This window comes from Lepus europaeus, chromosome 10, assembly GCF_033115175.1.
Source record: "Lepus europaeus isolate LE1 chromosome 10, mLepTim1.pri, whole genome shotgun sequence".
Lineage (NCBI taxonomy): Eukaryota > Metazoa > Chordata > Mammalia > Lagomorpha > Leporidae > Lepus > Lepus europaeus.
In genome coordinates, this window is record NC_084836.1 from 3,317,552 (window position 1) to 3,341,682 (window position 24,131).

Sequence of the window (24,131 nt, forward strand, 5' to 3'; positions counted from 1 at the left end):
GCGCGTCCACAGGTCAGCAAGTGACAGGCCCCTGAGCATGGACCACGTGTGGCGCGTCCACAGGTCAGCAGCATGCCTGTGTCCAGCACCTTTTAGTTTCTGGCCATTGCCAAATGATTAGTGATGAAAACCCTTCACCAGAAGGTCCATTCAGAGAACGTTAAGTGTAAACTGCTGATTTTTTTTACAGCCTTTTTTTTTTTTTTTCATTGAGAAATGCGACATCTACAATTGTACCTGAACATTCTTGTACTGCTTTTTTTTTTTCCTTGGGGGCCTAAAAACTGTCCAAATTCTACTAAACACAGGCTACAGCGACTGGCAACAACATCACGCACTGAGCCGACTCGGCCCGCCCTGCGGAGGCTGCTGGGCTATCTGCCTTTCCTGACTGGTCGTATGGATTCCTTTTCCTGTTACTAATCAGAAAAGTGTGAACATTTTTAGTACAAACAAGTATTTTTCAGTTTGCTTACTTTGACACATGTGCTTCTCTTGCTCTCTCCACAGTGCAGGCTATCTTAAGGGGACTGATTTTAAATGCCCTGCCCTCCCTCCTCCACCTCCTCTTCTTCTTCCTCCTCCTCCTCCAACTCCTCAATGCCTCCCACTGGCCACACTCTGAAACCCTCACGAGGCCTACTCAGACCCCCAGCATGCAGTGTGACCAGGGCAAAGGACGAGACGGAGTCTGGCTCTCACCAGGAAGCCCAACAGTTGGTTTTATCTCAGAAGTAAGCAGCTTGTGCTAGGACCCTGGTTACCTGCTGCCGTGCCAGGTCAGCTTCATACACACAACCACTTAGCGACATGGTGGGAAACGAGCGCCTTCCAGCAAGGGTGGCCAACCCAGGAAGGCGCAGGACTCGAGCCCCCAGCTGCAGCTCAGAGGGCAGAAGGACAGGGCCTCCAAGCGCAGAATTCAAAGCCACTGAAATGCTTCTCCTAGGCTTCCACGCTGTGAGCACAGCTCTTCCAAAGGACTGCAGCCCTAGGTCCCTACAGTCATTAGTGTTTCATGCTCACACCCCAAGGACGGCACACACAGCACAGGTGCCTTGAATGAACGGCTCGTCTTACTGCCATGCTGGCTGAGAATGTCCTAACTGCCATAAAAAAATTTAACTTAGTATACTGCAACAGTTACAGAGCTATTTAACACCTCAGCTTTGAGGAAGTGGCTCGGCTATTAGGAACAGGCGAGCAGGCTAGTCAACCATGTGGGCCAAGGCCCCTGGTTGTGACCTGTACGTGATGACTCACATGCAAGGATACAGGGGTTATTGTCATCGATTCTGCAGCTGTCCAGGATCAACGGAATGCCATCCAGCTCATTCACCTGGAGAGGAAAAGGACAAATTTACAACAGCCTGGTTAGAACCACAGATCACACACAACTTTTTTTTTAATGTCTTCTCTCAATGTTACAACACCGCTTGTACAGTTATCCAAAACATCTATATCAACCTGATAATACTTCAAAAGAGACGTAAAGTGGTAATTTAGGGACTGCAACATGGTGGAGGAGGGGGCCGGTGCTGTGGCATAGCAGGTTAAACCTCTGCCTGTGGTGCCAGCATCATACGTGGACAACAGTTTGAGTCCTGGCTACTCCGCTTCTGAATCAGCTCCCTGATAATGGCCTGAGAAGAGCAGCAGAAGATGGCCTAAGTGTTTGGGCCCCTGCACCCACACAGAAGACTCGGATGAAGCTCCTGGCTCTGGCTTCGGCCTGGCCCAGCACTGGCTGTTGCAGCCATCTGGGGAGTGAACCAGTGGATGGAAGGTCTGTGTCTCTCTGTCCCTCTCTCTCTCTCCCCCCTCCCCCTCCCTCCCCTCCCTCTCTAACTCTGCCTTTCGAATAAAATAAATAAATCTTAAAAAAAAAAGTGGAGGAACTGCATTCCCCCAGGTAAGCAGGAGAAACATCTGCAGAGGCCAGAACTGTGGTGCAGTGGGTTAAAGCCCTAGCCTGAAGCGCCGGCATCCCATATGGCGGCCGATTCAAGTCCCGGCTGCTCCTCTTCCGATCCAGCTCTTTGCTATGGCCTGGGAAAGCAGTAGAGGATGGCCCAAATCCTTGGGCCCCTGCACCCACATGGGAGACCCAGAAGAACCTCCTGGCTCCTGGCTTTGGTTGGCGCAGCTCCAGCTGCTGTGGCCATCTAGGGAGTGAACCAGCAGATGGAAGATCTCTCTCTGTTTCTATCTCTCTCTGTAAGTCTTTCAAATAAATAAAATAAGATAAAATAAAAATAAAATAAAATAAGATGTGGACACTACAGAAGACCCCTGTAGCCGACACGGCACATTGACAAACTGAAGAATAAAAACATGATTATCTCAATATATGCAGAGAAAGCATTTGATAAAATACAACATCCTTTCATGATGAAAACCTTAAGCAAATGGAATATAGAAGGAACATTCCTCAACATAATCAAAGCAATCTGTAATGACTCCACAGCCAAAATCTTATTGAACGGGAAAAAGTTGGAAGCATTTCAACTAAGATTTGGAAGCAAACTAGGATGTCATACCCACTTTTATCACTGCTGTTCAATACAGTCATGGAAGTTTTAGCCAGAGCCATTAGGCAAAAAAAGAAATCAAAGGGATACAAATTGGGAAGGAGGAAGTCAAACTATCCCTAGTCGCAGATGACATAATTCTATATATAGAGGATCCAAAAGACTCCACTAAGAGACTACTGGAGCTAAGAAGAGTTTTGTGAAGTGGCAGGATATAAAATTAACACATAAAAATCAATAGCCTTTGTATACTCAAACAATACCAGGGCTGAGAAAGAACTTCTAAGATTAATCACTTTCACAATAGCTACAGAAAAAAATTAAATAACTTGGAATACATCTAACTGAGGATTTAAAGACTCTATGCTGAAAATCACAAAACATTAAAGAAAGAAATAGAAGGCACAAAAAAATGGAAAAATCTTCTATGTTATAGAATTAATATCATCAAAATGTCCATGCGTACAAATTCAATGTAATCCCAATCAAAATACCAATGGTATTCTCCACAAATCTAGGGAAAAAATGGCACAAAAATTCATAAGGAAACACAAGAGACCCTGAATAAAGGAATGTTTTACAACAAAAACAAGGCCAGAGGCATCAAAATATCAGAGTTCAAGACATACTACAAGGCAGTTATAATCCAAACAGCCTGGCACTGGCACATAAATAGACCTACAGACCAATGGAACACAACAGAAACTCCAGAAACACACATCCACAACCAACTCGTCTTTGACCAAGAGGTTAAAATCAATCCCTGGAGTAAGGATAGACCTTCAACAAATGGTGCCGGGAAAACCGGATTTCCACCTGCAGAAGAATGACGCAAGACCCCTACCTTAGACCTTACAAGAAAATCCACTCAAAATGGATCAAAGACCTAAATATACGACCACATACCACGAGATTACTAGAGAACACTGGGGAAACTCTGCAAGACATTGGCATAGACAAAAACTTCTTGGAAAAGACCCCAGAGGCACAGGCAATCAAAGTCAAAATAGACAAATGGAATTCTATCAAGCTAAGAAGCTTCTGCACTGTGAAGGAAACACTCAACAAGGGAAGAGGCAACCAACAGAATGGGAGAAAATATTTGCAATTCATGAAACTGATAAAGGATTCATATCCAGAATCTATAAAGAGTTCAAGAAAGTCAACAACATGAAAACAAACAGTCCAATGGAGAAATGGGCAAAGGACTTGAACAGGCATTTTTCAAAAGAGGAAATTCAAGTGGTCGATAAATGAAAACATGCCCAGGATTACAGCCATCAGGGAAATTCCAACCAAAACCAAAACCACAACGAGGTTTTACCTCACCCCAGTCAGAATGAATCTCACACAGAAATCAGCAAACAATAAACGCTGGCAAGGATGTGGTGAAAAAGGTACCCTGGTCCACTGTTGGTGGGAATGTAAACTGATCCAGCCAATGTGGATGACAATATGGAGATACTCCAGAAAGCTGAAAATGATTCAGCAATCCTACTCCTGAGAATTTGCCCAAGGGAAATGAAACTGAAATATGAAAGAGTTATGTTTACAGCAGCTCAATTCACAATAGCTAAGATAATCAACCCGGATGCCCATTAACTGATGACAGGATAAAGACATTATGGTAAAAAAATACACACACACACACACACACACACCATGGAGTACTACTCAGCCATAAAAAAGAATGATATTGTCTTTTGCAACAAAATGGATGCAACTAGAAACCATTATAGTTACTGAAATTAGCCAGTCCCCAAAATACAAATACCATAAGTTCTCCCTGATTTGTGGTAAGAGAGTACCAAAAGTGTAACATATAGGAGTAAAATCAACATTTTGACCTTTCACAATTATTTACAGCCCTGAACAGTGTTTTAGTTTTTTCCTTCTATCTTCTTACTACTTGTTGAACTCTTTACTTAGTGTAGGGTTAATCTTTCTTTTTTTAAAAAACATCTTGTTTATTCAACTTCTCCCGCGAAGTATTTTTTAAAGATTTTATTTGATTTATTTGAGATGTAGAGTTACAAACAGAGGGAGAAACAGAAAGAGATCTTCCATCTGCTGGTTCACTCCTCAAATGTCTGCAATGGCCAGAGCTGAGCTGATCCAAAGCCAGGAGCCAGGAGCTTCTTCCCGTCTCCCACATGAGTGCAGGAGCACAAGCACTTGAGTCATCTTCCACTGCTTTCCCAGGCCATAGCAGGGAGCTGAATTGGAAGTGGAGCAGCCAGGACTTGAACCAGCACCCATATGGGATTCCAGTGCCACAGGCAGAGGCTTTGCCCACTATGCCACAGTGTGGAACCCGTAGGCTTAACCTTATGAGTGTGAAGTAAAATGAAAATAGATCATTGCAAAGATCTGAGAGGGATTCGGAAAGGAAGGAGGAGGCAGGGTGGGGCGTATCACTAGGTTCCTAAATCTGTGTATGTGTAACACCTAATATTTGTATACCTTAAATGAAAGTTTAAAAAATTAAAATAAAAAAAATTAAAAATAGTACTAATTGGGGCTGGCACCATGGCGCAACAGGTTAACCCTCTGCCTGTGGCACCAGCATCCCATACAGGCACCGGTTCAAGTCCCGGCTGCTCCTCTTCCAATCCAGCTCTCTGCTATGGCCCGGAAAAGCAGTAGAAGATGGCCCAAATGCATGGGCCCCTGAACCCACGTGGGATCTGGAAGAAGCTCTTGGCTCCTGGCTTCAGAGGTGGCTGCTGATGAACTGCTTTGAAGCCATGACCAAGATACAATGATGAATGACAAAAGACAGTGTAGAACCGGCTGAAGTGTGATTGTTATGATATAGGAAGAGTATCATTTTTTTTTTTAATACTGGGGGAACAACAAAGGGTTAACTCAACAGCTGGTCAGGGTTGCCCACAGGGTGAAGAAGAGAATGGGGCGGAAGCAGCAAGAACAGACACTGGGAATGGATCTTGTATAATTCTGATTTTGGAGGACTGTTATATAATTTTTAAAATCAAAGCTATAAGAACTTACAGCAAACAATTAAACTAATATTATGTAAAGCAAAGAAGAATTTAAATAATACTCTGACTTTCCATCCCTAGAGAGATATATCCTGAGACCACAGCGCCATGGGGAGATCTCAGAACCACTTTCATTCACCAGAGTGGGAGGAAAGACGTGGGGATTTTTATCCTGGCCCACTGCTTTAACTGCAAACGGATACTTAATGTCACTAGGAACCCAGATTTTCCGCCTAAAAAGTCTCAAAGAAGTTAATTGTACAATTAAATTAAAAATATTAGTATGAACACATGATATTTTTCTGTTCCCAAAAACTATTATTTCTTAGCTTTGTTTACTTCAAAGAAGACCTGAGAGCAGAGACAACCCAGCAGCGAAATGCTCTGCTGCCGTGAGGGAGCCCCTCTCAGCCCCACGCCCTGCGGGAAGCCCAGAGCTGCACGGCGCAGCTGCAGAACCGCCAAGGATCTCGGTGCCACCCACAGGCTCAGTGTCACAGGAGCCAAAAGAGAGGAATGCATTAGTTGGTAATCACTGGCTCTCCTTTTCATAAAAGATTTACTTATTTGTTTATTTGAAAGGAAGAGTTAGTGCGAGAGCTTCCATCTGCTGATTCACTCCCTAAATGGCCACAGCAGCCAGAGATGGGTGAGGCCAAAGCCAGGAGCTTCATCAGTCTCCCACGTGGGTGTAGGAGCGCAAACACTTGGGCCATATTCTACTGCTTTCCCAGGTGCATTAGCAGGGAGTTGGATCAGAAGTGGAGCTGCAGGATACGAACCGGCAGCCATATGGGATGCCAGCACTGAAGGCAGTGGCTTAACCTGCTGTGCCACAGCAGTGGCCCCTAGGAAGTACAGTCCAAGGTGAGGCATGGGCCACTGCCTTCTGTGGGACAGGAGAGAAGAGGAGGAGCTGGCAATCTGGCAGGCCGTGTAGTTGGATTCTTTCAATAACATTTGGGCTTGAACTTCCTGTGTCTTTTTTTAAAACTTTATTTCCCTAGTAATTCAATTTATGCTACTAAAAGCTAGTTAGGATGGTCTTAGGGGAAAGACAACTTATTCTTTGTCACAGATGGTTGAGGTGCAACAGCATGGAGGGCTAGGCCATGATGGAGGGTTGGTCCTTGAAGGGGCCACGTGTTTGAGAAGCACAGAGGGTAAGTCTTATGGCAAGCTGGTCGTGGTCCCAACTGGGAACGCAGCCAAAGCTCAGCAGCCATGCACCTGCCAGCAGGACAGGGCGCCCATCATCCTGCCTCCAGTAGAAGCAGAGCGAGTGTCAACTGCACCGGCCTTGCTGCTGACACCGGGTAAAGAGAACGCAAGCGCCTAGCATGGGCGTCGCGAGGAAGGACCCCAGTGGACCCTCAGCAGGTCTCTGTGATGTGAGATCCAAACTCCTCAGGGACACGGGTGCACCTCCATGCCAGACAGAGGTCATTTTCCAAGCCCGTGGTTTGGGTTAGCCAGAGGAGCCTCCCTGGAGAAATGATGTTTAGATCATGATGAGAAGAATCGATAGGAATAAAGTGGAAGAACAACATGGCTGTGGTTCTGGGCAGGGAAGGGAGTGAGCAGAGGTGGGAGACAGGAGCACAGACTGACTGAGGAACTGGGACACAGCACAGGAACGTGGAGTGGGCAGCAGGCAGTCAGTCCAGCTATGAACCCAGTGGCCGTGGGCCAAGCAAGGAGCCTCCAGTTTCCTTATCTGCAGAACTGGGATGAAGGGCCTACTTCAAAGAATGCCTGTTGAGGATGGAGCGCACTGCTGTCTGGTTAGCACACTGGCAGGTGCTCATTTAAGCAGCAGCACCGTGCACAGGGCAGTCGCTGGGGACACCCACACTGCTAACAGACAGGATGAACGCTGCGGCAGAAAGGTGGGCGGTCCTCCCGAGAGCACAAGGACACTGGAGGCCTCCAAACGCTGAATCTAGACTTCCACTCTGCACCAGGCCAAAGCCTATTCAGGATTAATCACTCAATGCAAAAACAGAAACAAAACCACACCTCACTTCCTTTAAAAAAAAAAAAAAAAGGGGGCAGAATTCTGAGCTATGCTAAGTGGGTAAGACATTCTTCCGAAGGAAACTAGGTGATATGCTAGAACCTGGAATCTCAGAAATCATGATTACACCAGAGTTAGGGCGTGTGAACCCAGGTGATTATTCCTCACTTACACTGCTACATTGCGAAAGGATACAGGAGAACTTTTATAGAAGTCCATTAAGTGTTTACAACGTAAGTTACTTATTCTAGACCAGGATGAGAAAGCGCATACACACTCAAGAACGCACACAGGCTAAGGTCGCCGGGAACGCGGCACTGACACAAGCGTTCCAGGACGGGGATGGCTGCAACGCTTCCCTGCCAAGGTTAAGGTTACTGCTGCAGCGAGGAGCACAATTAAGAAATTAGCAAGTTTTCTTCTGTTAGCACTTCATAAAACAAGGGACCTGTTTGTTTCTTTACCTAACATGTTGGGAACTGATTCTAGACCCGTAATAAATGAGTCACAAGTTGTAGCTCATGTTGAGGAGCCAAGCTCAGTCAACACACAGCCACAGGGTGAGGCACCTCAGCAAGACAATAAGCCTGGCTTAAACAAACTAACATGTAGCCTCTGGAAGTAAACTGTGAGCAGAAGGACAGCTAATTGCCGTGCTGCCTACTCCCCACCAGGCCAGCAGTCACGTGAGAGAACACTGCCAGGTGAACGGGCCTTTTGGAAAAACACTTTAGGCTGCCAGCAAGCAGGGCCACCTATCCTGGCTGCTTTCACACTGAATGCGGGTACAGCAACAGGGAAATCTAAAGAAAGGTAAGACAAGACACCAGGGAACATCTCCTGCCTAAATACATACTAAGTCAAATCTCAGCGATATCTGGGAACGATGGGTGCGTAACACACACACCCCACCCCCAGGAGAATGGCCAGTGAGGACGCGGTCTGGGGATGGGGAGAGGTCAGTCAGGGGCTAGCCCAGCAGGGGCAGCCGCGGGGCGAAGGGCCAGCAGCAGCACCAGCCTCCATCCCTGCCCGATGCCCAGCCACAACAGCGGGAGGCAGGCAGACTATGAATGCCTGCTCAGTGTGGCCCTGGGGAGTTTTCTGAACTACATTCAGTCTAGACTTTCTTCCATGGAACAAGCGAGCCATGCCCACATCCAGAGCTACTGTGAGGATTATGCAAGGCCGTGCTCAGAACAGAGCCAAGCACACTAGGAGCCTCTAGGAAGTGGCGGCCATCAGTAATGGTTTTTTGGCTCAGTGCTGAATCTCTTCAGGTTTCCTTTACCATTCATACTTGAAAAAAGCCAGAGTTGTCCATCAGTAACCACCAACCATCCTTCAGCAACATTCAATCTCAATCAGAGAAATGCCGCAGACACGAGTTCCTCTGAGTGAATGCCATGCTGTTACTGTCACAAGCAAGGATGCCTCACATGTTCCCGATTTCCACAAACACTGCACCATTCCCTCTGCACTGCACTTGCTTCCATGACGTTCTGTGCCTCTCAGCACTGGGCATTTCAAGATCAAGCCACTGCTTCAGTCGCCAGAGCTGAGGGAACAAGCCTCAAGCCGCACCCACATTTGCAGACATGCTCTCTCTGGGCTAAAGTCTAGGCCTGTGGTTCTCAACCCTGGCTACAGGTAACAGTCACTTGTGGTTCCAACCCCAGAACAAATGTCCAAGTTTTGGCATCAGTCTTACACAAGCGCTCCGGGAATAAATAGCCGGGTTGAGAACTCCTGATCCCCCAAGCCCCAGGCACGCTCTGCGCCAACATCTCCAAGACGAACTGCTCTAACACCGCCCTCTGCTGCCTTGGTGTAACTCTAAAACACACCTATGAGAGACAATGTGCATACAGCGAACTGCACCCACACCTGTGAAAGTACAGGCAGACAGGCACAGAGCACTTCCGTCACGCTACTTGGGACCTCAGGCACAGTGTCACCCCGTGTGGTACCAACAGCATTCTTGCCTTATTCTTGACATCAGCAAGAAAACGCCCAGTATGAACTTAGCTACTGAGGTGCCCGGTGTCATGGTGTAGCAGGTAGAGCTGCTGGCTGCAATGCAGGCATTCTACATGGGTGCCAGTCTGCGTCCTGGCTGTTCCACCGCAAACCCAGCTCCATGCTATGGCCTGGGAAAGGCAGAGGAGGACGGCCCAGGTGCTTGGGCCCCTGCACCCACGTGGGAGATAAGGAAGAAGCTCCTGGCTCCTGGCTTCAGGACCACCCAGCTCCAGCCATTGCAGCCATCTGGAGACCTCTCTCTGTCTCTGTCTCTCCCCTTTTAAGTATGACTTTCAAATAAATCTTTTAAAAATGTTAATTAGCGTTGAATTTTTAAAATAGATGTCCTTTATTAGGGTGAGGGCGTTCCTTTAAATTTTTAATTTGTAGAAAATTTTGTCATGAAAAACCGGTGAATTTTCTGTCAACGGTTCTTCTGTATTGAGATAACTGTACCATTCCCCACCCCCACCTATTACACCCTTCCTTCATATGAAAAGTTAGTGTTTCATGTTCTAACCTTAAACCAACAGTGCATGGCTGGAGATAAGCCGCCACTGTTTACAATGCATCACCATTTTCATGTATTTCAAAGGATGATAACAGCCTTAGGCCAGGGGCCAAAACTTGGCACCCAGACTCAATCCAGACACCCCATGTGGGTGGTAGGAGCCCAATTCCTTCAGCTGTCGATGCAGCCTGCATTAGCAGGAGGCACCCGATACAGAATTTATCACCTGTGCTGAGTACGCTGACTTTCTGTTTTCTGCTCCAGTGACTTCCATTCCGATTTTCTTCTTCTACACTGGCATAATTTGCTCTTGATTTTATTAGCTGTGCAAGCCAGAAATTTACTTACATACACTGTATCTTCATTTTCATCAAATTCAAAATATTTCTAACTTCCACATAATTTGCCTTAGACATGGGCTATTCAGAAACCTATTGTTCAATCTGTAAGCATTTTGAGATCTTTAAGGGTATTGTTGCTGATTTCTAATTTTAGTACAGTCAGAAAACGTAGTGGATACGTTAATTCTTCAGTTGACTCAGATTTGTCTTACAGCTCAACATGCGCTCTGCGAGGTGCGTGCTCCAGGTGTACTCTGCTGCCTGGCTGGGCCAGTGCGCTCTACACTGCGACTCCTCAAGCTGACCAAGTTCCCTATAGCCACTCTGACGTTCGTTCAGCTGGTTCTGCAAAGTATTAAGTGCTAAGATCTCCAGGACTGCGCACCTGTTTCACCTTTCAGTCCCATCAGCTTTAGCTTCAGATATTTGAAGCTCTGCTATTACCACTTTGGACTGCTATGTATGCTTGATGAAACGATCCTTCAGTCACCATGAAATAACCCTCCCCCCCGGAGTATTTCTTGTCCTCTAATCTATTTTACTGATATTAATACAGCTAGTTTAGTCTTGTTGCAAGTGCTTGCATGGTACTTTTTTTTTGGGGGGGGGGGAGGACGGACAGGTAGAGTGGACAGTGAGAGAGACAGAGAGAAAGGTCTTCCTTTGCTATTGGTTCACCCTCCAATGGCCGCCGCGGCCGGCGCACCGCACTGATCCAAAGCCAGGAGCCAGGTGCTTCTCCCGGTCTCTCATGCAGGTGCAGGGCCCAAACACTTGGGCCATCCTCCACTGTACTCCCAGGCCACAGCAGAGAGCTGGCCTGGAAGAGGGGCAACTGGGACAGAATCTGGCGCCCCGACCGGGACTAGAACCTGGTGTGCCAGCGCCACAGGCGGAGGATTAGCCTATTGAGCTGCGGCGCCGGCCGGTACATCTTTTTCATTCACTTTTATTTATCTTTAATTTTAAGGTATACATCATATAATCGATTTTTGATTTTAAAAAATCCAATCCAATGGTCTCTGTCTTTTAATTGCATATTAAAGTCAGTTACACTTAATGTATTTACCAACATGACTGGGTTGAAGTCCATCATTTTTTAAAAAATTATTTTATTTTACTTGAAAGTCTGAGTTACAGAGAGGTAGAGGCAGAGGCAGAGACAGAGAGAGAGAGAGAGGTTTTCCATCCGCTGGTTCACTCCCCAATCGGCCACAACGGCTGGAGCTGTGCCGATCTGAAGCCAGGAGCCTGGAGTTTCTTCCGGGTCTCCCACGTGGGTGCAGGGGCCTAAGGACTTTGGCCATCTTCTACAGCTCTCCCAGGCCATAGCAGAGAGCTGGATTGGAAGCGGAGCAGCCAGGACTCAAACAGGCACCCATATGGGATGGCGGCACTGCAGACAGCAGCTTTATCCGCTATGCTACAGCACTGGCCCCTGAAGCCTATCACTCTGTCATCTGTTTCCAATTTGTCGTTAACTGTTCTTTATTCCCCCTTTCATCTTAACATTTAAAACTGAGAATGAAGTTATTTTAGCTTTACCCACACATTTAACTTTATCAGATATGTACGACCAGGTGTCCACATGCGATCATTTTCCTTTATTCCTACAGAATTTCCTTTAACACAACAGCACAGTGCTGGTGGTGACAAATTCTCCCTGCTTACTTTGTCTGGAAATAACATTATTTTATGCTTACTTTTGAATGATATTCTATTTGTATATGTAAAATTCTGGACTGACAGTTTTCTTTTAGCATTTTAAAGATGTCCTTCCATTGATTCCTGTCTTGTATCATTTCTGAGTGGAAATCTGACATCACTCTCATCTGTTGTTTCACACAGACAGAAGTCAGCGAATTAGACAGAGAGCCACAACACCACGCAAGATCAACCAAAAGCAAAAGCTGGCTCACGTAAACACTGACAGAATGGAAAAACGCTAGAAGACCAATGAGGGAGAACACAGAGACATCCTTTTAAAAAGAATAGAATGAAAAGTAGGAAATATTTAAAGACAACATAAATAAAACAAAGCATTCTGAACATTAAAAAAAAAAGCTAAATGGAATGAATATTTCTAAACAAAGTAGAAAAACACCAAAATCAACACAAAAAATAAGAAGTTTGAATAGCATATTATTATAGATATTAAAATGACAATGACTCACTGACAAAAACAAAGACCAAACAGCTCTTCAAGTGAGTGCCACCAAATTTTCAAGGACCAGGTCACCTATTTTGCATGCAAATTGTCCAAAAGCAACATAAAAAGAGGGAAAGTTCCCAATTCAGTTTATGAGACTAGTATGACTATTCCAAAGTCAGGACAACACAGGCCGACGCAAAACAAGACACAGGCTGTTTAAACTTATAAGATACCCCCAAAAGAATCCCAGAAATATAATTAGATTAACTAAATTAAATATGCTACTAAAATATAACATGATCATTCCATGTTTTCTCAAAAATGCATGAACAGATCAATGCAGAGGAGGAAATCCACAATCGATCCTCACTGATGTATCCCTGACCACATGAGACACAGAAGAACCGCTGGTCATGTCTCGTCCCTATTTATGATGCTTAAAATTTTTAGTTCTCATAATCAAAAACTGCTTACATGTCGGAACCGATATGAGTATCACACCGAGAGGCGGGGTGAGTGCTAAAGACTAAGAAGACCATGCACTTGGATACTACCTCCTGGCACTGATGCAGAAAAGTAAATTCAACAAAATATTGTAATTTTGAAAGGTGTGGTTTGGAACATCCTGTCTCTAGAAGTAAAAAAAATGCTCAGCAAATCAAAGAGGAACTAGAGTGATGGGAAACGTATCCTACTATCAAAACAGAAGCAATGGAATGATGCGAACAAAGCAGTAAGGCTCTTAGCTGAAGGAAGTTGTTTTTTTTTTTGTTTTTTTTTTTAAGGAATAAAGGTTGAAATCTTAGGGAATAGAACACATAAAGAAAATGGAAATACAGATGTAGGTCAGGATAAAAACATAAAAAGGAACAGAAAAATGCACCCAGTTCTAACAGCTCTTGAAGTCAGCTGGAGAACAGGGGTGGAGGAGATGCAGTAGTTACTGCAGCAGACCATGAGCTATACACAAACCCCAGGAGAGGAGCGTGGCCTGGACTCACTGGAATTACTCCTACGAGGGAGCACAAGATCAAAGATCAGGGGCCGGCGCTGTGGCGCAGCGGATAAAGCTGCCGCCTACAGTGCCGGCATCCCATATGGGTGCCGGTTCGAGTCCTGGCTGCTCCACTTCCGATCTAGCTCCCTGCTCATGGCCTAGAAAGCAATGGAAGACGGCCCAAATCCTTGGGCCCCTGCACCCACGTGGGAGACCCTAAGGAAGCTCCTGGCCCCTGGCTTCAGATTGGCGCAGCTCTGGCCATTGCAGCTAATTGGGGGGTGAACCAGCAGATGGAAAACCTCTCTCTGTCTCTCCTTCTCTCTCTGTGTAACTCTGATTTTCAAATAAATAAATAAATCTTAAAAAAAAAAAAAAAAAAAAAAAGAGTGAGGAGACTGCTCCCAAGTGGCCAGGCCCACCAGGCTTTCCTCCACCAGCCCCTTCTCTCGGCCGCAGTCTGCTCTTTGGCACCAACCGTGACGTGCTGGTTTCTGGGGACAGACTTTTGCTTGAGGAGACTGGTGTGGGGCCCGTGTTTTGAACATCCTGTGCTCTGCTAAGTTTCCTAAGCGAGGCATATCAGCGATCTGGTGTTGGTGCTCCTGAAAGAACCCCACGTCTGAGCAAGAGCCGCCCAGGCTGCAGCTCCTGAAGAACCCAGAGCCTAGAGAAGCATCAGGAACCCCTTCACAGCTGCAGGGAGCAGAGCACTTTTAAACCCTGACTTCTTTGTATTTTAACTCACAGTAGCAAGAGACTCTGACGTTAACGCCTTTGGACATTAATTTAAAATGAAATGTAATCTTTGGATTTTAATGCCTCCCTGGGAATATGATAATGAAATAAAGTTAATAGCAAAAATGGAGTGTCTCCTATGGGTATCCTATCAGTGCAATGAGTTCAGGCCTCTCACTAGAGCCTCTCAACATGGAATGAGTTTCCTGCCCTGAGGTCACAGAGACTTCGCAGTTAATGAGATCTGTGTTTTGTTCTGACCTACTTCAATCTAATGCGGGCAAACCTCCACTCGCCACAGTGGTCCAGAAGAAAGAACACAGGCAGAACAGCCCCTGGTGCTGACAAACCAAGCTTCTCTCTGAGGGAGACACTGCCACATGTCTGGGTACCAGAAGCAGAGCCCAACACATCAGCAACACAACACAGAGCTCTGCACACTGGACTCTCTAGGTCTCCTGCCCACGGTGGGGACAAGCAGGTCCGGGCCTCCACCAGCTGTGGGAGTCTACAGCACTCTCGGCGGCCATTTGCTTGCCCATCTGACTCAATCATTAGAATGTGGGGCTTTCAATTCTAAGAACCATGTGAATTCATTCATTCTGTACCCCTTGCATTGCCCTTAGACAATAACTACATATAACTGCTCGCTTAAAAAATTAAACATGGGGGCTGGCGCTGTGGCATAGCGGGCAAAGCTGCTAAATGCAGTGCCGACATCCCACGTGGGCGCCAGTTCAAGTCTGGCTACTCCACTTCTGATCCAGCTCCCTGCTCATGGCCTAGAAAGCAGCGGAAGATGGCCCAAGTCCTTGAGCCCCTGCACCTGCATGGGAAACCCGGAAGAAGCCCCTGGCTGCTGGCTTCAGCTCGGCCCAGCTCGAGCCATGTGGCCATTTGGGAGTGAATCAGCGGATGGAAGACCCCTCTATCTGCCTCTGCTTCTCTTTAACTCTACCTTTCAGATAAATAAATGTTTTTTAAAAAAAGCAGAAAAAAATTACACATGTATGTGAAGAAGGTAGAACATGTCTTATGAATGATTCCACCATGCCAACTCAGGAACTGACCAGTGGGTACGTACAGAGTGGGGTGAGAGGGAAGTAAACACTCAATAAAAACATATTCACAGACTATAATTCCCAAAGCAGAAATAAACAAGGCCATCCACCAGAGAGGGACCCAGGAGGCTCCACTTGAGAGGAGTGGTCAGGACAGACTGTTTTACACTTACACTGAGACCGAACAACCGGAGTGCCTGTCTCTCCAGCGGGCAAGAGCCCTTACCACAGGGAGAGTGAGAAACACCAAGACCTGAGTTGGGAAGAGCGGGCATCCCCGCGTTACAGAAGTAACTGTGCGAGCCCAGAGGTGATGGCGGAGCTGAGAGGCAGCCGCAGGACAGAGCCGACCCCGCTGAGCCCTATTCTCAATGCGTCTCTGGGCCGGCGGCAGCAGCAGCTTCCTCTGGGAACGTGTGCTTCTGAGGCCCCAGCTCACCTGGACCAGAACCTCTGGAGTCCACAGACAGATGCCCTTCACAGAGGGAACAAGTTCTCAGTCTGCACTGCGAATCTAAATCACCCAGGGCCTTCACAGGACCAGTGCAGTGGGCCCACCTCCTGCCCAGGAATGGGAACCCGGGGATCACAGTTTGGCACATAAACAGAGGTTCCTCCACTTACAATGGGGTTATGTCCCTACAAGAGAGCTGAAAGTAGCCCACGTCAAAGATGGACTAACTACACCAAACCTATCAAACATCCCAGCTAAGTGACACAGGGGAGCAGCAGCTGAGCTCAACATCAAAGAACACCGAACCACGTGCCCGAAGCCCAAAGATCGAAACTCACAGCACAGGTTCTGCTGAAAACGAACTGCTTCTGAGCCACAGTGAAGCCAAAACACTCTAAGCTGAAGCACCCTAAGAGGAGGCCACCTGCTTCCCAGGTGGCCCAGACGTAAGCAGGGGGGGCAGATGATAATTCACATCTTTCCCCACGGGCCACCGAAGATTTTATGCAGTGGAAGAAACAATCCAATCTGGGTTTTAAAATGGTGACTGTGAGCTGCACAATAGTCCGCTCTGGACCATGGCGTCACTTTCCAATGGTTAACCATGCTCCAAAAACAATAGACGGGAAATTACAGAAACAAATCTCGAGTTTTAAATTTCACATTATTCTGAACAGCATGATGGAAGCTGGTGCCACTCCCTTCAGCTCCCCACCCATGGGTGGCATGACAGCCATCCCTGTAACCCTCACGCACTACGACCCCAAGGCAACACGGCCCGTGTCATTCTCATCATGCAGGCATCTCAGCATCTCACATCGGCACCGGGAGGCATTCTGAGAGATGACTCCATGTAACTGCTAGTACAGTATGTTGTTTATTCTATTAGTTATTGTCCATCTCTTACTACACGTGGGTGGTCTTTAAATCCGGGACACTGGAGATCTCGTGGAGCGAGTGGATGGACACACTGAAGAGCTCAGGACTGAGACCTGAGGCAGTCCAACACTTAGAGGTTTCAAGTGACGAATCTTTCCCTAACTCTGGGATCACCTTCAAACATTATGTAATCAAAAGGTATCAGTAATCTGACACTAGATACTGTGGGCAAATGTAAACACTCAATCCTGATAGATTAATTTGTAAATGACTTGGGTATTTTTTTTCCCCAGGAGATCTCAATAACTGAAGACAGAGTGACAAGAATTTCTTTAAAAGTCACAGTGGGGACTCTGTGGTGTAGCGAGTAAAACTGCCACCTGTAGTGCTGGCATCTCACATGGGCACTGGTTTCAGTCCCGACTGCTTCACTTCTGATCCAGCTCTCTATGGCCTGGGAAAGCAGTAGAAGATGGCCCAAGACCTTGGGCCCCTGCACCAGCATGAGAGACTCAGAGGAAGCTCCTGGCTCCTGGCTTCGGATTGGCACAGCTCCAGCAATTACAGCCATCTGAGGAGTGAACCAGCGGATGGAAGATCTCTCTCTCTCTCTCTCTCTCTCTCTCTCTCTCTCTCTGCCTCTCTGTAACTCTGCTTTTCAAATAAGTAAATAAAACCTCTTAAAAAAAAAGTCACAGTGATCAGCAGATTCTCTGTCCACTAATCATCCTTCAAGGCAGCTTCTTTTAGAAGCCTTATTTCCAAACTGTGGGTTGAGGATCGTGTAAATTTCTGTGTTTTGCTAAAATTAAATGGGAGTAACAAGCACACATATATAACACACTAGGCTGAATACAGATTTTAACTCCAACTATTTTGTCCTAAACCAGCACCATAGGAAGAGCAAAACTTGGGACGAGAAGTTCACGTCCGCAGCCCGAGGCACTGCCTTCCAATACACACAGTCTGCAGAATGCCCAAGAAAGAGGCAGTCTCGGTGACTGGAGGCCGAGGGGCAGGAAGAAGACGGCCACTCACCTTCCTAAGCCCCTGCCCCACCACGCCCTGAGGCACAGGTGCGAGGCAGCAGATTTGAGGGGCAGGGTCAGAAAAAGGCTGGGGCGGAGCAGCACTTAGTGGCTAAGTCACTACCGGGGAAGCCAGCAGCCAGGGCCCAGTCTCAGCTCTTTCGGATTCTGGTCACCTACTACGTGCCACCCTGCAGGGAGCAGCGATGGCTCAGCTGCTCGGGTCCCTGCCAGTCATGTGCGAGACAGACCCAGACTGAGTTCCCGGGCCCTGGCCTGGCCCTGGCTACTGTCGGCATTTGGGGAATGAGATGACAGATGGGTTCTGTCTCTCTCTTTCAAACAACACAAATAACTAAAAATATTTCAGAAGGAAAAGGAGACGGTGAGAATTTGACTCCACTGCAGCCCAGCTGAGATGCAGTCAGAGCCTTGTGCTCGGGGCGGGATCTTCCCAAGAATATTCCCGACATTTTCAGTCTTTTAGAAAATATATATACGCTTCAGAAATGGAGATCACCTCGTTACACACAGTACCTTGAAAACATGGCTGTCCAGGGTATAAACTACTCCATTACTATAAGCTCTAACCACCAGCCTCCTCTTCAGGGTGTTTGTAGCATTTCTAAATTTTCAGCAACAAAGTAATGAGCATCCACACACACAATGTTTTAACCTTATCACGGATGATTTCTTTTGTAGAAATTCCTGAGAGAAGAACGACTGGGTCAGAAGTATCAAGATCTTTAACATCTCTGGGACACACACTGCTTACTGCTGTCCAGTCCACACCACTCCGCGAGCCACCCAAGTCCCGTCTCTGCACCCTTACAACAGCGCAGAGCTGGTCAGACGCCTCTGCAGTGGGGAAGAGGCCAGTCAGGAGCTTTCCTTACCTTGCTACTGTTCCCACTTCAAAGGCTGCCCAAGTTTTATAAAGTCAGGTTCTAGGAGATGAGGCCTTAAACGAAGCAGCTGAGCTGCGCCGTGGCCTCACACTCGAGTCAGGAAGTCAGCAGCCCTCCCAGCAGGGACAGAGGGGCAGGAGGAGTGAGGGCAGACGGGGCCCAGCTTTTCCCACACACTAGCACCGTGACACTGCGGAGCTGCTCTGCGAAACAGCTCTCAGGACTAGGGAAGCACGTGAAAAGCGAAGTGTTATACTGCAGCAGGAGCCTCAGAAAGGGAGGGGAGACCCCTCAGAGCACAGACAGCAGGTGACACGGCAGCTCTGAGACAGGCGCTGCCACAGCCCAGCAGCACCCGGGGCTCTGACCACACCCAGAAACACAAGACAGTGTTCCAGCTTCAGCGACCAAACCCAGGCAGAAGAGCAACGAGCTGTTCTTTAGCAAATACCTGCAACTCAATTTAGTGCAATTTTCTCATGAATTTCTCACTTGACAGATAAAAAAAATTGTTTAAATAATGAATGAAACAACTACTTTCTAAGAAGCTACCTGTATTTCTGAATAATACAAGACTGCCCCTGCCCCCAAAAAAGAAAATATGTAATTGTTTTCAGTGAGAAGGAAATCCCTGACACCTGGTAAAAACTCATGCTTGGTGAATGAAGGTTAAGTCGCTGCACAGCTATAAAAGCTGTCTTCTTCCATGCTGACCAATTACAAAACCACCAGAAACCTCGGGGCTAGATGTCAGAAAGGTATTTTCAACCGATCCGGAATGCAAAATATCTCCCTGGGTCTGGTTCAGGAGAGTGCCTCTCAGAGCCGGCCTCCGGTTCCCACCCAGCATGGCGCTGCAGCAAGAAAGCCTGCCAGGACCCAGGAGCACAGAGGGAGCCTGGTGCTGCCGCTGCACAGCCTTGGGAGTACAGGTGAGTCATGATGGCCACACGTGAAAAACAGCACCCCCAAAGAACAGAAAGAGAAAGAAAAAACAAAACAGCTCTGCTGCGAGCAGAGGAGCGGAGGGTGTCCTAGCAAACGGTGAGAAAACAAAGTCTTTCCCAATCCCCAGCTCTAGAAGTGCCCATAAAACACGGGTGTTAATATAATCCTCTTCACTCACCCTTCCACTTGGGGCATTTCCACTGCATTCTTTGTTAAGAACTTTAAACTGGCTGAATCATAAGAAACAAAGTGTGGGCGCAGTGCTCGTGTTCCCCACTGCTATTTCGTTAAGACAGCTTAAGCAAGACATCAAAAGCTGACCAGTGAAGTATTTAAAGAGCCAGATGAAAGACCTGTTTTCAAGCAGAAGCAAGAGAAAGTATGAATCAAGCAGGGAATTTCTCTCTCGTGTAGCTGAGTGCCTATCACTTAAAACTCTGCTGTATTTCACCGCCTCCCTAGAGCACTCGAGCAGGTGACCTGGGAAAGCTGCAATACCAGAAGGGGTCAGCAGACCATGGCAGGGGCAGAGAAAGCAAAGCAGCTCAGGAACGCTGATCTGGCACACTTGTGCTAGCACGCACAGCCACAGTCGGAACAAAAATAACCCATACAGCGAGTTTTTAAAAATCTGCATTCCACCTCTGCTACTCGGGAGCCGTTCTCACCCATAATGCATCACCTGCGATGTCACACTTCAGAGCCTGAGCAAACACAGCTCTGTCCCAAACACACCAATCTTTAATTTTTAACCCATGGACAGAGTACTACGAGGCGCTCCTGAAGTCCTGGAAACTCCAGATGAACTTAAACCCAAGCCTTGCTGGGAGCGCGAGTCTCAAGCCCACACTGGACACCCAGCACACACTGGCCCTTGGGAGGACATCGCAACAGCCAAATGGCCTGTCCGGCCCACTCCAAACCACGTGGCCTTTGGATACAGGGAGAGGTGAACCTGTCAGAGGAACTGGGGGAAGGGCACAGAAGGGGACAGAAGGGGCAGGATCAACCTCCAGTCCTCTCCTCTGCCTGCCACCGACACCTCCTGCTGCCTGCTCAGGTCCCCAGGGAGGGTAGGGGGGAAGCCCTAGTGCCCCTGCAAAGGGAGACACTCAGGTGCAGCCTGCAGTCAGGAAACAATTCTATTGACCACATTTCAGAAGCTCTGTCGAGGGAGCGGGAAAGGAAAGATCCGCCACACACCCACAAGACCCGCCACACACCCACAAGACCCGCCACACACCCACAAAACCCGCCACACACCCACAAGATCCGCCACACACCCACAAGACCCGCCACACACCCACAAGACCCGCCACACACCCACAAGACCCGCCACACACCCACGAGATCCTCCACACACCCACGAGATCCTCCACACACCCACGAGATCCGCCACACACCCACAAGACCCACCACACACCCACAAGACCCGCCACACACCCACAAGATCTGCCACACACCCACAAGATCTGCCACACACCCACAAGACCCGCCACACACCCACAAGATCTGCCACACACCCACAAGACCCGCCACACACCCACAAGATCTGCCACACACCCCACAAGCAGACATGCAGAATCAGAATGGTCCTGCAAGGCAGGAGTTAGTATTCTTGACAGATAAAGAGGAGGAGAAACTTTAAGTCGTAGAGCTAACTTGGTGAACAGCAAAATCTGTGAATGAAAACAAATCATACAAATTACAGGAGAACATTTCTGGCCTTCAGAAAAGAGAGAATGGTTCAATAACATTAAACATGCTGGAAAATCCCAAAGTATGCAGCTGAGAGCACTCGGGATTGGGCAGACCAACGAGAGACATGGCCTGCCACAGGGCAGGCTCCGGCCAGGTCACCAGCCTCACCAGACCCAGTCAGGGGTCACTGTCGTTTGTCCACTGCGCTCAGGAACTGCATCATCAGAAGCCACATCTTCAGGTCCTTTCTGTGTGAGCTTCACCTGGGTCTCCCATGTAGGTGGCAGGGGCCCTGGTACTTGGGCCACGTTCACTGCTTTTCCCACGCCGTTAACAAGGAGCTGATCAGAAGCAGAGCAGCCAGGACTCCAACCTGAAACTCCTTTGCTAGTATTTGCTCATCTGACAAACACTGAAAAGAAAGCTACTCACATGAGCACTAGAGATGAAAGGGAGAAACAGACGAAGTGTGGCTCTTCCCACAGTCAGCATGGGGATGCTGGAAGGACAGAGCGAAGGCCTCAGAGCAAGCCAACAGCCAGTATCGACATCCAGCCTGGGGGACAACGGGAACGCCAGGCACAAGCCTAACACCAGTGTGCAGGGCGCCCCCGTTTGATGCGCGCACGCACCAGGACCTCTTGTCCTGAACAGCACCCACGCTCCCACCCTCCACCACCTTAGATCACGGCTGCTCTCTGGACAGGTGAAGTCAGATGCAGGGACGCTCTGCCTTGTCTCAAAAGCCATGTGGCTGAAGACACAGCAGCTCACCCTGCTACTGCTGTGCAGGTATCTAGCCCATTAGTGAGAACACACTTGGGTCTCTGGCTTCTGGCCCCTGTGAATACGCCTGCTAGGAACACTCCTGCGCCTGACGTCTAGTGGTCCCGAGCACTGCCCCTTTCCCACAGGGTTCACACATCCCGCGTAACTGCCAGGGTGGCTGGACAATCTATTTAGCAAAAACATCAGACTTTGATTCAAAGTTGAAGTCATCGGGACTAAGACGAGGCAGCAAGTCTTGGCCTTTAAGAATAAAAGACTGGGGCCGACGTTGTGCTGTAGCAGGTGAAGCCACTGCCGGGGACACCAACATCCTGGTTGGGTGCAGGTTGGAGTCCTGGCTGCTTCACTTCTGATCAACTCCTTGTTAACTGCACGGGAAAAGCAGTGAATGTGGCCCAAGTACCAGGGCCCCTGCCACCTACATGGGAGACCCAGATGAAGCTCCTGGCTCCAGCCTGGTTCAGCCCCAGCGCTTGGGGCCACTTGTGGAGCAAACCAGAGGGTAGAAGATCTCTCTCCATTTCTCTCTGTAACTCTTTCAAATAAATAAAATCTTATTAAAAAACAGATTCCTTCCTCTCGGACCTGGGTGTGACAGGTATGGCGATGCCTTCCCTCCTCCGAGCCGATCCTCTCGGTCCTGGGTGTGACGGGTATGGCGATGCCTTCCCTCCTCCGAGCCGATCCTCTCGCTCCTGGGTGTGACGCGTGTGGCGATGCCTTCCCTCCTCCGAGCCGATCCTCTCGCTCCTGGGTGTGACGCGTGTGGCGATGCCTTCCCTCCTCCAAGCCGATCCTCTCGGTCCTGGGTGTGACCGGTGTAGTGATGCCTTCCCTCCTCCGAGCCGATCCTCTCGGTCCTGGGTGTGACCGGTGTAGTGATGCCTTCCCTCCTCCGAGCCGATCCTCTCGCTCCTGGGTGTGACGCGTGTGGCGATGCCTTCCCTCCTCCAAGCCGATCCTCTCGGTCCTGGGTGTGACCGGTGTAGTGATGCCTTCCCTCCTCCGAGCCGATCCTCTCGGTCCTGGGTGTGACGCGTGTGGCGATGCCTTCCCTCCTCCGAGCCGATCCTCTCAGTCCTGGGTGTGACGCGTGTGGCGATGCCTTCCCTCCTCCGAGCCGATCCTCTCGGTCCTGGGTGTGACGCGTGTGGCGATGCCTTCCCTCCTCCGAGCCAATCCTCTCGGTCCTGGGTGTGACGCGTGTCTTCAACTGCATCTAACGTTCTGGGCATAACAGCACCTCAGCAAGTCTCCTGGCCTTAACGTCCCGACACTGCGGGTGTGGAGAGGGCTCCCCTCACTACAGCCAGGAGAGGCGAGCACCCAGGCCCCTCTCTGTCTCCCGGCACCAGTGGCCAAGGGAGTGGCGGCTCGTTGCTGCTGGGCAGAGCGGGAGTTCGAGCTCCCCATGGGACCACAGCCGAAAGCCAGGGAGGAGGGGAGCCCAGCGGGGAGAACGCTGCTGTGATACACGGGAGAGGGTCGCATCTGGGTTCCCACGAGGCCTTTGCTGAAGGGCAGGGTGTTGCTGAAATAGTCCAGTTACTGCCTGAATGCTTTCTTGCTAATTGGCCCTTTTCTTGGTCCCATGATGAGAAAAAGCAGACTTTTCTCACAGGTTCACTGGTTCGTCCTCCCACTGGTGCTCCTGGGCTGGCTGGCGGCTTTTCCAGTCCAGTCGGAGAAAACCCAGGGGACTCACCGACACGCCGCCGGCTTCCAAGGACCCAGCCAGTGACTGTTGGACACGCAATGCCCAGGGCTGGCAGCAGGGCCGTGGAAAAGCCATCCACACCACCAAACGGAAGTCTGCTGACAGCACACTGGCCTCAAGAGGCCAAAGGACTTGCATCAGAAGACAAAGGAACCTGAGGATTCACGAGAACAGGATGCCCTTGCACAAAGTAAGAGTCCCTCCAGTGAGCTCTGCGGTGGGCGCTGCCTGTGCCACGTGACTGGGGAGAAGCCTTCCACAGGGTGCCCCGGTCCCAGAGGGCAGGATCCGGACTCAGAGCTCTGCCTGGCTGCAGGGCCGGAACACCTCTCGCA

General features: G+C 48.7%; 1 protein-coding gene across 1 annotated transcript in view; it reads right to left on the reverse strand.

Annotated features, from left to right (window-relative positions):
* Positions 1-24,131, reverse strand: part of ATXN10 (ataxin 10) — a 159,408-nt gene that overhangs the window by 25,024 nt on the left and 110,253 nt on the right. The window contains exon 10 of the mRNA XM_062202698.1: positions 1,276-1,339. Coding sequence (XP_062058682.1) covers positions 1,276-1,339 — 64 coding nt within the window. The remainder of the gene's footprint in view (positions 1-1,275; positions 1,340-24,131) is intronic.